Source organism: Arachis hypogaea, chromosome 17, assembly GCF_003086295.3.
Source record: "Arachis hypogaea cultivar Tifrunner chromosome 17, arahy.Tifrunner.gnm2.J5K5, whole genome shotgun sequence".
NCBI lineage: Eukaryota > Viridiplantae > Streptophyta > Magnoliopsida > Fabales > Fabaceae > Arachis > Arachis hypogaea.
The window spans coordinates 111,738,137-111,752,572 of NC_092052.1; the positions used below are offsets into that span (position 1 = coordinate 111,738,137).

Here is a 14,436-nt window from a genome sequence, read left to right on the forward strand (position 1 = left end):
CTTTGGAAATGACAAGTTGATGGAAGAGGATTGAATCTTGTTAGTTGGAAGGTACTGGTTACTCCAAAAAAATATGGAGGTTTAGGGATTAGAGATCCTTATTGTGTAAATATTGCTCTTCTTGGGAAGCTAGTTTGGACTTTCTTCCAGCAGCCAAACAAGCTATGGGTCCAATTGTTGGATGCCAAATACCGATCATCTCTATATGACTGTTTTAGTTATCCTAAGAACAAGGACTCTCCCATTTGGAGGTGTCTTTGCAAGGCTTGGGAAATGTTGAAGGATGGGTTTGCTTGGTGTATTGGAGATATGAACCAGAATTTTTGGTTTTCTAGCTGGAGGAAAGAAGGACGGTTATCTAATGAGATCGATTATGTTCACATTTCTGATTCGAATCTCCAGATACAGGATATTTGGTCGGTTGGTAGGTGGCATTTGGATACTCTTTATTCTCCTTTATTTCAAAATCTGAAAGATAATATTCTTTCTTACAATCCAGATGAACAAGCAGGTCCGGAAGTGGGTTGGTATTGGAGTGGGTCTGCTGCCAAAGTCTATAACTCTCGCAATGGTTACTTGTGGTTGTGTAAGCAGCTGTTTGGTTGGGAGGAGCGGGAGAATTGGCTTTGGCTTTGGCGCCAGCTTGTTCCGGAAAAGCATAAATTTTTGGCTTGGTTGTTTCTTAAGGAGGCTCTTCCTACTGCAAGTTTTCGCTTTAGAAGAGGGATGTCGTCATCGGATAAGTGTCCAAGATGTCTTTCTAGCCAGGAATCGGTTTTACATTGTATTCGGGATTGTCCCAAAGCTCAGCTTGTCTGGCATAGGTTGGATATTTCTTGTCATCCTTTGGATTTGAAGAACTGGTTCTTGTATCATAGCAGAGAGCATCCGTTCAAGTTCTTTTCGGGACTTTGGTGGATATGGCGAGTAAGGAATAATGACATCTTTAATCCCCATGAAACTTGGCCTCTGGAAAAAGTGATTTGTCTGGCATTAACTTTAGAAAAGGAGCTTAGGAATATCTTTGAATTACAATGTATGTCCCTTCCCTCTACTCTAAATGGTTTTTGGAATCCCCATCCATTGGTACTTTTAAGATTAATTGTGATGCTAGTTATTTTGGTTCGGGTGATAGTGTTGGTTTTGCTTGTGTTATTAGAGATTGTAATGGGAGCTGGCAAAGGGGGTGTTTGGGAATGATTGAGAGTAATAGTATTCTTCAAGGAGAATTGTTTGCTATTTGGAGAGGATATCTCTTAGCTTGGGATGTGGGTCAACGAGATGTTATTTGTGAGACGGATTGTGTGGAAGCATTTAATCTTGTTACTCAAGATGGTTTTGGGTTTATTGATCCACTGGTGCTCAAAATAAGAGATATCATGCATTGGAATTGGCGGGTTGACTTTCGTTTGATTATGAGAGATGCAAACACGGTGGCAGATACTATGGCAAAGATGGCGATGAAGTTACAACTTTCGCATGTGGAGCTTCTTTCACCTTGGGAGGAGTTTAAGAGTAGTCTTAAACGGGACTGTCCCTCTATTTAGGCAGTTCCTTGTTTTGTTTATTTTGTTTTTCTTTGTTTAATTTATTTCCGTCACCAAAAATATTGGTTAGTTAATAACTTATTTTGATTTATATATTTCAAATTTATCCCTAATATAATATAGTATAGTAGTACTATAGTTTTGTGTGTAACAACTCACTACATGAATAGGAAAAGAAGAAAGAAGGGTTTAGTGGGGGTATAGGGTTTGATGAAGATGAGAGCGCATGGGTATCCACCACCCCACTCGTGCGTGCTATCTATCAATGGCGGCTCGCCAATTGCTCAAGCCCCAAGGTCTGAATCTCATCATGAATGCCACGGTCTCATAGCCACCCGAACCAAACCTCTCATCACCTCTGCGTATGCCAATATTCCTTAGAGCGAGGTTAAATTCAGCTCTTCAATGATCCATTCTGCCATTTTAATAACACAAAAATTTGGTGAACAACTTTTTTGGTAAGTTGTTGAAAACATTGTTTTTGCCTTAGACACTCACTACATGTAATTAGGAGTATGAAGAGAAAATCACACTGTAAAATAAACAATTATTAGTATAAAAGAGCGCAAGACTTAATTAATAAAACTTGTACGTTAAAGTGGTCTCTCTATAGAGTAATAGTCCACCACTTTCTTGTCACAACTCACAAATGTTTTCATTCTATATAATAAGTCATTATACGAAATATCTTTATATAAAAATTATAATTAAAATATTAATCATGTTAGTGATATATTGAGATTATCTATTAAAATTAAACATTAATATAAAACATATATTAAAATATAAATATATATTAAAAATAAATTAAATTATATATATTTATATACAAATATATAATAACTATTTTAATAGTTAATTTTAATATAAATATAATATTTTTATTAAAATATAAATATATATTATATTAAATAATTTAATTAAACTAATAATCAGACTATGTATATATAAAAAAATCATTATTGAATTATTGTATAAATTCATATTTGATATTTTATAAATTTTTTATTTTTATTATAACTAATTTGATAAGTATATTTTTTAACGTGTAAGAAATATTTTTATTAAGTTATTTATCAACTTTTAATTATAATTTTTATATAAAAACATTTGTATGTAAATTGGAAGAATGTATTTGGTTAAAAGCCCCTTTTTTTTATTGGTAAAAATTGCGGTTGGAGGTGTCTAGTCAGCAAAGATGGTGGGAGACAAGCAAAAACATTTTGAAGGGTAGTTGTGGGGTCAAAGCCCCTATAAGGCTATATTTATACCCTCGCTCTTTGCATCCCCTCTTCACCACTTCTCACATACACTAGCTTTCTATAGCTAGCTAGACTACTATTATTGTCATTATCTCTTGTTGAATTATTTCTAGCTTAGCTAGTTTGTTTCTCGATCAGATCCAATGGCTGATTCAGGATCCTCATCGTCAAGGAGGATGTGGTGCTCCATCCCAGAGAAGCTTCAACTACATGGTGCCATGCTGGCACTCCAGTTTGGCTATGCTGGCTTTCATGTTGTCTCAAGAGCTGCCCTTAACATGGGCGTTAGCAAACTTGTCTTCCCAGTCTACCGCAACATCATTGCTTTTCTCCTCCTCCTTCCCTTTGCATACTTCTTGGAGAAGTTAGTACTCGAAATAAAGTTTGATGTATCTAAAATAAACTTATAAAGTTAAAAGGAACACTTATCTTTGATCTTGGTCTTTAATCTTTTTAATTTGTGCATAGGAAGGAGAGGCCTGCCATTACTTTAAACTTCTTGCTGCAGTTCTTTCTTCTGGCACTTGTTGGGTACGTATAGTAGTGTATAGTTTTTTAGTTTTATGATTACATACATTGATCTCGATCGTTATTCATTTATATGCACATACATGCAGGATTACAGCGAACCAAGGGTTTTACTTGCTGGGATTGGACAACACATCTCCAACATTTGCATCTGCAATACAGAACTCTGTCCCAGCCATTACATTTCTCATGGCAGCCATACTCAGGATAGAGAAAGTGCGGCTCGACAGAAAAGATGGCGTGGCAAAGGTAGCCGGAACAGTATTCTGTGTGGCGGGGGCGTCCGTCATAACACTCTACAAGGGTCCAACCATCTACAGCCCAGAACCACCGCTGCAGACCGCAGCCATGAGCTTAGGGGCGGCAGCAGAAGAGGGAAAGAACTGGACCCTGGGATGTGTCTACCTCATTGGCCATTGCTTGTCTTGGTCCGGTTGGCTCGTCCTGCAGGCTCCGGTTCTGAAGAAGTACCCGGCTCGGCTCTCCGTGACTTCCTACACGTGCTTCTTTGGACTGTTGCAATTCCTTGCCATTGCTCTGGTGGTTGAAAGAGATGTGAATGCTTGGATTTTCCAATCAGGTGCTGAAGTCTTCACTATTGTATACGCGGGAGTGGTTGCTTCCGGCATAGCCTTTGCGGTGCAGATATGGTGCATTGACAGAGGTGGCCCTGTGTTCGTGGCGGTGTATCAGCCAGTCCAGACTCTTGTCGTCGCTGTCATGGCTTCCCTTGCTTTGGGTGAACAGTTCTACTTAGGCGGGTTAGTTCTCTTCCTCCTTAATTTCTCCTTTCTCACACTATAGCCACACACCACACTATCATTTTATTTACTTTTTGTTTCCCACCTTACCATGCATGGCTCATACCTTTCACTTATTTTACAATTATATTACCTATATACTAAAATTAGCTAAAATTAGTAATCAATATATTAAAAATAAATTAAATTATAATATTTATATATCTTGTTAAGTGATTTTAGTGGCGAATTTTAGTATATAAATAATATTTTTATTTATTTTATATTAAAATATTATTTTTCATATAAATTTAAAATATTAAAATCGAAATGATTAATTATTTTCATAAAAATATATATATTTTTGTTTAAAAATTATATTTTAAACTGTTATATAGTTTAGTTAAATATATCTAATTAATTAGTTTATAATATTATTTTTATGTTAAAATATATGATTATATACTATTTATATACTAAAATTAATATTTAATATAAAATAAATATTAAAATATAAATATATATTAAAAATAAATTAAAATCACACATGTATTTATATATAAATATATTGGTGGCCGTAGTTGGTGTACGAAAATAATTTTTGTAAAATATATCCATAAAAGTATCTACCTAAAATTAAACCCTAAAACAGGACCTAGCGGGTACAAAAGCATCCTAAAGGTGAAGGCTCCTAGCCCTCCTTAACTTTCTTTTACAAAAAGAAATCAACTATACCAAACAAAAACATACACACTCGAATCAAAGGCTTCTTTCAATAATGATTCCACGTTCTAGAGGCTTATTAAAAAGTTCATACAATTTTCTTTTTTGAAAAAGTCTAGGTCACTGACTTTAATTTAATAAATAATTCTATATTTTTATTCGTTCTCTTGTAATTTCTTCAAAAAGTAGAGGAGGAACATACTTAATTAGTTTATTTACAAGTGAAAGGAATCATTGTTATGCATGTGATTGATATTAAAAGAGTTATGCATGGTTGTTGTGGATGTATAGGATCATTGGAGCAGTTTTGATCGTAGTGGGTCTGTACCTAGTCCTGTGGGGTAAATCCGAAGAGAAGAAATTTGCATCTCAATCGCAACATGTCATTGCTTCTGGTCCAGAGCACAGTAGCATCAGGCCCGCAAGCCATGCCAAACCATCTCTTACTCAGCCTCTTCTTCCTTCCTCAACGGAAAATGTTTGATCAACTTCAAAAACCCTAACTTCAAGCTAAGTTATTATTATTATAGCGTTTGCTTTTCCGGGACAAGAAAACGAAAACGAAGCAACCATACCGGTTATATACATTACTACTACTTTATTGTAATGTCACGCTGCTTGTGTGTGTATGATGATGAATGATGGGTTTTTCTTCTTGATTGCATTGTTTTCTCTTTTGTTAATTATTCAACTTAATTAATGTTTTTTTTTATTAAAAAAAGTACAGAGAATCAACTAAACCATAAGTTAACTAAGTCAATTTCCTTTATTTTTTATTTTAAAATTTAAAAAATTAAGATAGTAAAAAATTATTATTATTTTTTTTTTGTAACATATCTATTTTTTGCAGTCTGGGATGTATAATGCTAGTATATATATGCTAGACATCATTATGAGATAGAAGGGGAAGGTAACGTAACAGAGACCCACATATATAAATAATTTAACAGACGAGCACCACCTCTTTTTAATACAGTACTCACTTATTGTATATTGTTTAAAAATTATTAAAGCTGGCTAAGCATCAAGATTTTTGCTAAGCCATAACGTAACTGTCATCACTATCACACTACTACTCAAACGGTATAATCATTGTGGTCGGATTTAATCTAATGAAACGATATGATCTATCTCTAATTTAACATCATTGCTTAGATTGGTGGTGCATGCTCGTATAATCCGCGAAAGCGTGACAGACCCAAATAAGTAATAACAAATAAAGGCACTCGTGCCTAGTGGGTTTTATAAAATGAAATTGACAGGCCAGAAAAGAAGCCAGCAGAATTAATTATTGGAGATGCATATGTATCATCATGTGCACTACCAATGGCCGACCGCACATATATGTGTGTGTTTTACTCATTTTCTACCAATTTAATTCACGTTTAATTTATCCTCTACTGCATTTTCCAAGTAAAATCTTATTATATAAATAAACGGAAATTCTGTTTACACAGCACTTTTTTTAAATGCCATATGTACACTTAGCTTTATGGCATACACATGTATTATATATACCGTATAGAAACCGCATAAATAAACTGTACTGTGCTACACTGCTACTAACATTATTCTACCAATCTAAACCTGAAAACACAGCTACGTAAACTAATTCTTGTGCAAGATATAAGCTAGTTGACAAAATTCGTGGTAAATAGTAGAATGGTTTATTTACCTAACGTGACAGATCCCTATATTGATCACATGCGTCGATAAAGAGAAAGGAATGATAGATGGGATCCGTGATCATATATCATATTGATCGAGTTAATCCTCCCATTTCTTAAAAGTTTACTTTACTGACATTATTCAATATTGGTAGTTACTTTTTCTTACTTTAGTTTGCACTTTTTCTCCTCGCGAGCTTCTTTAGTTTCCTCTTTATAGACGACATCCCGTTTTATCCTTTGCACTGCTACTATCCCTGTCAAACTGCCACTACATAGCTGCGTTGTCCCCAGCAAGATGATGCATTTCTTTTAAAAAAAATTGTTAGTTAGGGGTAAACATTTTTAATTTAAAAAAATAAAAATTTATTAATGTTAATTCAAATACAACATTTGAGCCAAAACTCGTTCAGGCAGCAATGTATATGTATAATATTGACTGAAACTTTTTTATCTTCCATAGAAATTTTATATTATATAAAAAAGATTGAAGAGTATGTATTGGTTTAATTTATTATGAAAACAAAATGAGTGCAATATATATAATTAGTTTTTGCAAATACATTAATATAAAAAAAAGTTTTAGGGTCAGTATTTTTATTAAAATTTATCTAATATTTAATTATTAAAAAAAATATGTAATTTTATATTATTAAATATAATTTTATACTACTAAAAATATTAATAATAATTAATTAATAACTATAAATTATCAAATATACTGACCCCTAGCAGTACTGTTAATATAATTTAAATTCCTTGATAGAGCATAAATTAAATTCTTTGTCGTATTTCATACTACTCTTAGTCTTAGAGCACTTTTTAAAGAAAGTGCATGGTGTGGCATAGTATAGAAGGGAGAAGTTTGACATTATGAGCCGAAAGATATTTCTGTTGGAAGATAAAATTAAATGGGACTAAAAGCTAAAAGTACGATAACGCTTGTGGAACTGTTGCAATCATTCATAGGTAAAATGCTAAAGCTTAAAGCCTTAGGCTTAAACTGACTACTCTCTGCAACGACCCAAGAAATTGACAATTCACAATTCTATCATATTTAGATAAGTGATTTACCAGTTTACCCCTCCCCTTTCCTCCAAAGATTATTGGTCTAACCTTCACAGCATGTTATTCTGCAAAGAAAAGTAGACTATATTTAGAATTCTATAGCAGATATATTTGTAGGGTATAATTTGGATACAACATAATTTGAACATTAGAACTATTTAGTGACATTTGTTGGTAATAGGAATTGAGAGAGGATATGGAAACTAAAGAGTAAAGGAGAATGAAATGTATTGTATTGTATAGATTGATTACAGAAGCAACTGCAAGGTACTATATATAGCAAGCTTACATAATTCTGTTATATAACGAAAACAGCTAGTAACTGATTTTCCTAAGACAATCACTAGGCTTTAGCTTGATCTTGATCTTTATTTATATTGCTCTTACTTCCTCTATTAGTTGCAATCAACTGTGAATGAGCTAGCTAGTAAAAAATTCATAATAATACTGTAATTCCTGTTTGAAGCCAATTGGCTTGAAATCAGTAGGGACAAAATTGTAGAATTTGTCAGAAGAATGAAGGCTTTGAACATTCACGTAGTTATTGTGATTTCAACAAATAATAGTAGTAAAGAATTTCAAAGTCAAAGTCAAAGTCAAAGAATGTGACATGTCACTAGCTAGGTACGTGGTTTCCCTTTCCCTTTGTAAGAATAGGCGACGAATACGTAGACGATGAAGTTGAGAGCATTGAAAGCAGTTACGATCCAATAAAAGTAATCCAATCTACTCGCATTAAGATCGTTCCTCAACCACCCTCTGTTTTCTCCACCAGTGGCACCTTCAATGATCTGCACCAACACACTGTTCAACCAGCTTCCGATCCCAAACTCGCACAGAAACATTGCACTGCTAATGCTTCTCGTCCCATCCGTCGCTTCGTCGTAGAAGAACTCCAACTGCCCTACGTAAGTGAATACCTCTGCACACCCAATCATGAAGTACTGAGGGAACAACCAGAACACGCTAATGCTATTCCTTTCGGGGTAGTGCTCGCGTCTTTTCTTTTCCACCAATGCAGCTGAAGCCATGGCAAAGATCGATATGAAGAGTCCCACGCCCATTCGTTGCAGCGATGTGAGGCCACGTGGATGCCCTGTGCGCTTCCTGAGGAATGGGACTACCAGCTTCTCGTAGATTGGGACCACTATCACTGCGTTGATGGCGGCGAATACCGGCACAGAACCTGCAGGGATAATGAATTTGCTGCTCAGGTTTCGGTTGCTTATGTTTGCTTGGCTTATGAAGAAGGTTGACTGTTGAGAATAAGTCAGAGCTAGAGCAATGGTGGATGCCCACACTGGAAGGACTCTGATGAATGATTTGAACTCTTCCACCTGTGTCACTGTGCATATCTCCCATCTGTTTCTTCTGTTTGTCCCTTCTGGGTCCACTATCACTGAGGCTTTGTCAAGAAACCTAAAAAGAAACAGAATTCCATTCATTTTCAAATGAGATAGTGTTATTGAAGCAACTAAAATTAATGAAAGTAGATATATCATAAATTCATATGGAGTTATCTTTACACATGAGTTAAAATTGATAATTAAAAATTATTAAATATAAAGACATATAAAGACAATTTTATTTGGAGAATGAAATATTATGAACTTAAGTATTCTGGAGTCTGGAGTTGAAAATAGATAAGCTCACCTGTATTGTTGAGTGTGAGGAAGCTTACTAGCACCAACGATGTCAGAGTTTGGGGTTTGTACCTCATAAAGAGGAGTATCAATACCTAGTTTGACTCCTTTAAGATGGTTCCTGAAGGAGGCTACCATGACTTGTAGAAACCTAGTGAAGGGGCTTCCCATAGGTTTTTGAAAACGGTAGTAACGGACACCAAGAAGTAGGATAAGAATGGAGCAAAACATGAAGATGGTGGGTATTCCAAAGCCCCAAGACCACCCTACCTGCTCCTGCACATAAACTGGTACAGTGATTCCAAAGAGAGCGCCAGTGTTGATGGCGAAGAAGAACCAGTTGAAGAATGCAGACTTGTGTACAACTTCTTTGTCGTCTCCCTCGTCGAATTGGTCGGCGCCGAAGGAAGAGACACATGGCTTGATTCCACCTGTGCCCAGTGCAATGAGGGCCAATGCACCGTACAGGAATGCATTTTGGTCTTTGGTTGCTTCTTTGTGTTGCTGTGGGTGCAGATTGCTTAGTGAAGCTAAGAGTGTCAGCATAACCATCCCCTGCATCATGTGCATGCAATTCGCAGAATCAACAAAACCAGCTACACTATATATGCGTAGCTTGCGATATATATATATATATATAAATATATAAATTAGAGAAAAACGGTAATAAGGAACCTCCTAAACAAATAAGGAAGGAAAAACACCCGGGAGGCCCAACTGACTTTGCCTTTTTGTAGGAATTCCTCATACTCATATCCAAGGCAGCTTACCACAAGCACCCCACCCCCATACGACTTGATCATACAGCGGGATAATGATGTATCTAATGTGGCCACGTATGAGGTAAAAATCTCATGTACGGTTCTGGAATAGCGATGGGATTTCTAAGCAACTATCAACTATAACCCCAAAAGAACCAGATTTTTTTTTTAAAAATACACATTAACAAAAATTTTATATTTTATCATTAAATTTTTCTTACTAAAATATTTTTTAATAAATTATTTTTTTTATTAATTAAATTATATTTTTAAAAAAATTTAATAATTATATTTTTTTTCTAAAATACTCTTCAATAATTTTTTAATTATTAAATTATAATTTTACCAAAATTTTAGTTAACAATTTTTTTATATTTTACTATTAATTTTTCGATATCTATATATATTATTTTAACATTAAATAAAAAATTTTAATAAGATTATTTTTTAAAATCAATATATATATTAATTGTTATACATATTAACAGTGGTAAAATTTTTTTATTTAATATTAAAATAATATATATTGATATAAAAAAATTAATAGTAAAATATAAAAATAATTGTTAACAAAAATTTTGATAAAATCACAATTTAATAATTAAAAAATTATTAAAAGGTAGGTATCTTAGAAAAAATAATTTAATTATTAATTTTTTAAAAAGTATTTTGATAAAAATATAATTTAATCAATAAAAAAATAATTTATTAAAGGATATATTGGTAAGCAAAATTTAATGATAAAAAATAAAATTTTTGTTAATGAGTATTTTTTCAAAAAATAATTTATTTTTTCTTAAAAAATAAATAAAATTAATATTAGTTAACACAAAAAATTTAAAATGGATTAAAAAGAAGGTTTTTTAAAAGTTAGAAGGGAGGTGAATGTACATTTATAAAATAGAGAAGAGGAGAGTATCATTTTAACATCTCGCAGAAAAGTTTTGGAGTGAAATTTTCTCTATAAATTACTATTTGTATAAGTTTAATATATCTAAATTAAATGTCAAAAATTATTTCATTTAATAAGTTATTTATCTAATGAATATATCTGAAAAAAGAAATGTTTGTATTTTGTAAATACTAAATTTGATACTAAAATAATTAAGTGATAAATATAAGAAATGATATTTGCATAATGTTTTATAATTTTTTGTAATTTTTTATAATATAAAAAATTTTATACTTTTAGTTTTTTATCGATCACATAAAAAACCAAATTTATACATATAATAATTTTCCGTGAATATAAGTGAATGCAAAAATATTAAAATTTAATTTTTCGGTAGAACAAGGTGAAGCAAATTAAAAAAAATCACTTATCGGGAATGAATTTTTTTAATTTGTTTTAATTAATATTGTCAAGTATAACTTTTTCATGAAGTTTTTTTTTTTTTTTATTTCGTTTAAACAATATACAATAAAAGATTATACTTTACAATATTAGAGAAAAAAAATAAAAAGGAGTAAAATAATAAATAGATTTTAAAAATTTTATATTTCAAACAGATAAATTCTAAAAAAAATAATAAAATTCTTTAAAATAATAAATATAGACACATTATTTTTAAATTAATCTTTATAATTAAACTAAAAAATTTTAATTTAAACTAACTTATTCACGTTTACTATCATAAATAATTTAATTGATATTTTTTTTTAAATTAAGCCATTCAAAATATAAATCTTTAGAAATTTATTTATTTATATTTTAGTCTAAAATACATGTCTGACAGTCTAAAGACTTAACATAAAAAGAAAAGGAAGGAAAAAAGAAAACTTACGAGGGCATAGATGGAGGAGAAGATGAGGATAGTCCGAAAGCGACCGAAATAAGCGTCAGCAAGGAAGGCTCCGAGAAGCGTAAAGACATAAGCAGCGCCAGCCCACTGGGAGGAATGCGAAGCTGCGTCTGGAAGCGACTGATGCATTACTGAAATCAAGTAATTCACCATATTCACTCCTACTGCGAAAAACGCCAACCTCTCCACCACCTCGTTCACTGCCAAATCAAACGAACAAACAAACTCCCATTTCATATATAATTTTAGGTAAACATAATTTTGAATCTAGTTTCTCATATATCCGATCCGTACCTATGATAAAGGGTGACGCCTTCCATCCTCCCGTTGTTCGCTTGTTGGCGATCCTACCCTGCACATCCACGCGACCGTTGCTTACAAGATCACTACTCCATTCCATCCTCTATTGAAGAAGAGAGAGAGGATGCAAAAATGTATCAATTTATGGTTGTAAACAACTGGAAATTATATATGTACATCCATTAAATTGAGAGAAATTACATGTAAATAATGCAACTAGATAAAACAATTTGTCTATTTTCAACTTATTTTATATTCATAAATATTTCATCAAAATATATGATCACAAAATATTCTCAAATTATTACTTTCCTTCTATATTTTCACTACCAGAAGAAAATATCTACTCATATTTGGTTGTATTCAACGCATTTGGACTTTGGAGTATATTTATTGAATATAATTTCTTTCACAATAACTTAGTTGACTACACCTTAATATGAGTCCTCAAAATTAAAGGGACTGTTGACTTCTATCTTCTTCTTTGCCTCAAATTATTGACTTCATTCATATATTATGCAAGAAAGCTGTATGTATTATATGTACATTTCATCATGCATTGCATGTCAATTGATGAGTGGCTTAAAACTCAAAAGGGGTAACGAAGCAAATACACACGGCATCTAATCAACATGATAGTTAAGTAAAGAATGTTAAATAATATGATGAACATACAGTTTTATATTATTATAACTAATTTATAATTAATATAAACAAAATCAAAAAGGAAAAAAACTTAACCAACTAATGGTTCTACAATCATGTTTTCCCTGCTAGTATATAAATATATAACAACTCACACGGCTTTGGTTCGGAGTTGGTATTTTGTGGTGGCTGGCTATGCTTCAATATTATGGATGCCTATGTGCGGCAGAAACTCAATTCCTTAATTTTACGGGTAACAAATGGAAGCGTACGTCATATATATACATGAAGTAGTTGCTCAATACACCAATAACTGATGCATGGTGACATGCATTGCTAACTAAATTTGTTTCTCACTCGTCAAACTCACTGCCGCCTATGACCAATTATCAATAATTAGCTTTCAATTAGGTGTTCGTTATACGGCCGGCTCCTATCCTTCAACTATACTTATCTCTAATCTGAGTTTCTAATACAATGTCAATGTTATATTGAGGTATGATGTATAATTTTTTAAAAATATAATATTTTATAATGTATAATTTATAAAAAATAATATGAATAATAGAAATATAAAAGTTAGGTATGTATTTTTTTTAAAAAATGTCTTTAATATATAACTTATAAGCTTTTAAGATTCGAATAAGAATATTTTGATTTTTGACTAATTTTATACACTACAAGATTTTTATTTGTTTGTGGTAGTTTTTTAATGGGAGTTACTAAAAACTTCCGTAATATATTTTATTTGTGACAAATTATAAAACCTCCCTAAATAATTAACAAAAACTCCCACTACTCTCAATTCAATCAATTATAAAAAAAATCCAACCCAAAACAAATATTCACTCAGCCCATAACAAAAAAAAAAAAAAAAAAAAATCAAAATAGGGCTTCGAGAGAGAGGATGAAGGAGAGTGAGATCTCTCTTAAACCCTAGAATCTCAATGTCATCGCCATCGGGTAATGATTCCATTCAGATCTTCGAGGGAGAGGACCATTCAGATCATTGAGGTAATGCTTAGATCTTCTGCTTCTTCCTCGTCTTCCACGACGACTTCTTCCGTTGGTTCTGCTTTTGCTCCGGTGGCTTGAAGCATTCAAAGCGCGATTTCGGCGCGGATGCAGTGGCACTTGCTGAGGAAATCTGAAAGGCGAGCGAGCGGGAGTCTCTGGAAGCTTCGATTGAAGCTGCGTTTGAAGCTATCAGATCTCGTGGAACTGATTCTCATGTCGTTCCAAGTCATTCGGTGAGAATTTCTTCCTAATTTGTTCTTGTTTAGTTCGGGACTTAAATTTTCTCACCCACTTCCGTTCAGAATGTATTCAGACAATCTCCATATTTGTGAGAGAGGAGAATTGAATTTGAGATCTCTATTAAGTCCAATTTGTGCCTAGTTCAGCTTCATATGAATACTTTCTCACTTGCTTCTATGATTTCAATGATTTCAGATTGCTATTTCTGCACCTCGTCTGTGGATTTCGTGAATTGAATTGCAGAAAATGCAAGAATTGCAATCCTCAACTCAAGCTTCTCACGACTTCCAAAGTGAACAATAATTGAACAATCACACAACTGATGCTCTTATTATAGATTCAGGATCAGCATCTGTTACAATTAATGATAGCAAGAAAGTTTCACGCCAAGACATTGAGCTTGTAGGCAAATCCTACTAGCTTGTCAGGAAGCTGATTTAAAAAAATAAAATAAAATCTTAAAACAAAATTTGTTTACAGATGCATAATTTAA

General features: G+C 32.7%; 2 protein-coding genes across 2 annotated transcripts; one reads left to right on the plus strand and one right to left on the minus strand.

Annotated features, from left to right (window-relative positions):
* The first annotated feature begins 2,825 nt into the window (after window positions 1–2,825).
* On the plus strand, window positions 2,826–5,464 carry LOC112765130 (protein WALLS ARE THIN 1). Its single transcript, XM_025810995.3, has 4 exons — window positions 2,826–3,173; window positions 3,278–3,340; window positions 3,427–4,098; window positions 5,092–5,464. The coding sequence occupies exons 1-4, from the start codon at window positions 2,953–2,955 to the stop codon at window positions 5,282–5,284; spliced, it is 1,149 nt and encodes a 382-aa protein (XP_025666780.1). The 5' UTR covers window positions 2,826–2,952; the 3' UTR covers window positions 5,285–5,464.
* A 2,606-nt stretch (window positions 5,465–8,070) lies between these two features.
* Window positions 8,071–12,141, minus strand: LOC112765851 (protein NRT1/ PTR FAMILY 8.2-like). Its single transcript, XM_025811712.2, has 4 exons — window positions 12,036–12,141; window positions 11,724–11,941; window positions 9,189–9,733; window positions 8,071–8,954 (listed from the first exon to the last, which is right to left on the minus strand). Exons 1-4 carry the CDS (start codon window positions 12,139–12,141, stop codon window positions 8,156–8,158), a joined length of 1,668 nt encoding a protein of 555 aa, XP_025667497.2. The 3' UTR covers window positions 8,071–8,155.
* Window positions 12,142–14,436: the final 2,295 nt, after the last annotated feature.

Bases quoted from the DNA above. Each gene is read 5' to 3' on its own strand.
- LOC112765130 (XM_025810995.3), top strand. From the start codon at position 2,953: ATGGCTGATTCAGGATCCTCATCGTCAAGGAGGATGTGGTGCTCCATC. The intron at 3,174-3,277 runs GTTAGTACTCGA...ATTTGTGCATAG, and splicing joins TTTGCATACTTCTTGGAGAA to GAAGGAGAGGCCTGCCATTA. The intron at 4,099-5,091 runs GTTAGTTCTCTT...GTGGATGTATAG, and splicing joins GAACAGTTCTACTTAGGCGG to GATCATTGGAGCAGTTTTGA.
- LOC112765851 (XM_025811712.2), bottom strand. From the start codon at position 12,141: ATGGAATGGAGTAGTGATCTTGTAAGCAACGGTCGCGTGGATGTGCAG. The intron at 11,942-12,035 runs GTACGGATCGGA...TTGATTTGGCAG, and splicing joins GGCGTCACCCTTTATCATAG to TGAACGAGGTGGTGGAGAGG. The intron at 8,955-9,188 runs GTGAGCTTATCT...GTTTCTTTTTAG, and splicing joins CCTCACACTCAACAATACAG to GTTTCTTGACAAAGCCTCAG.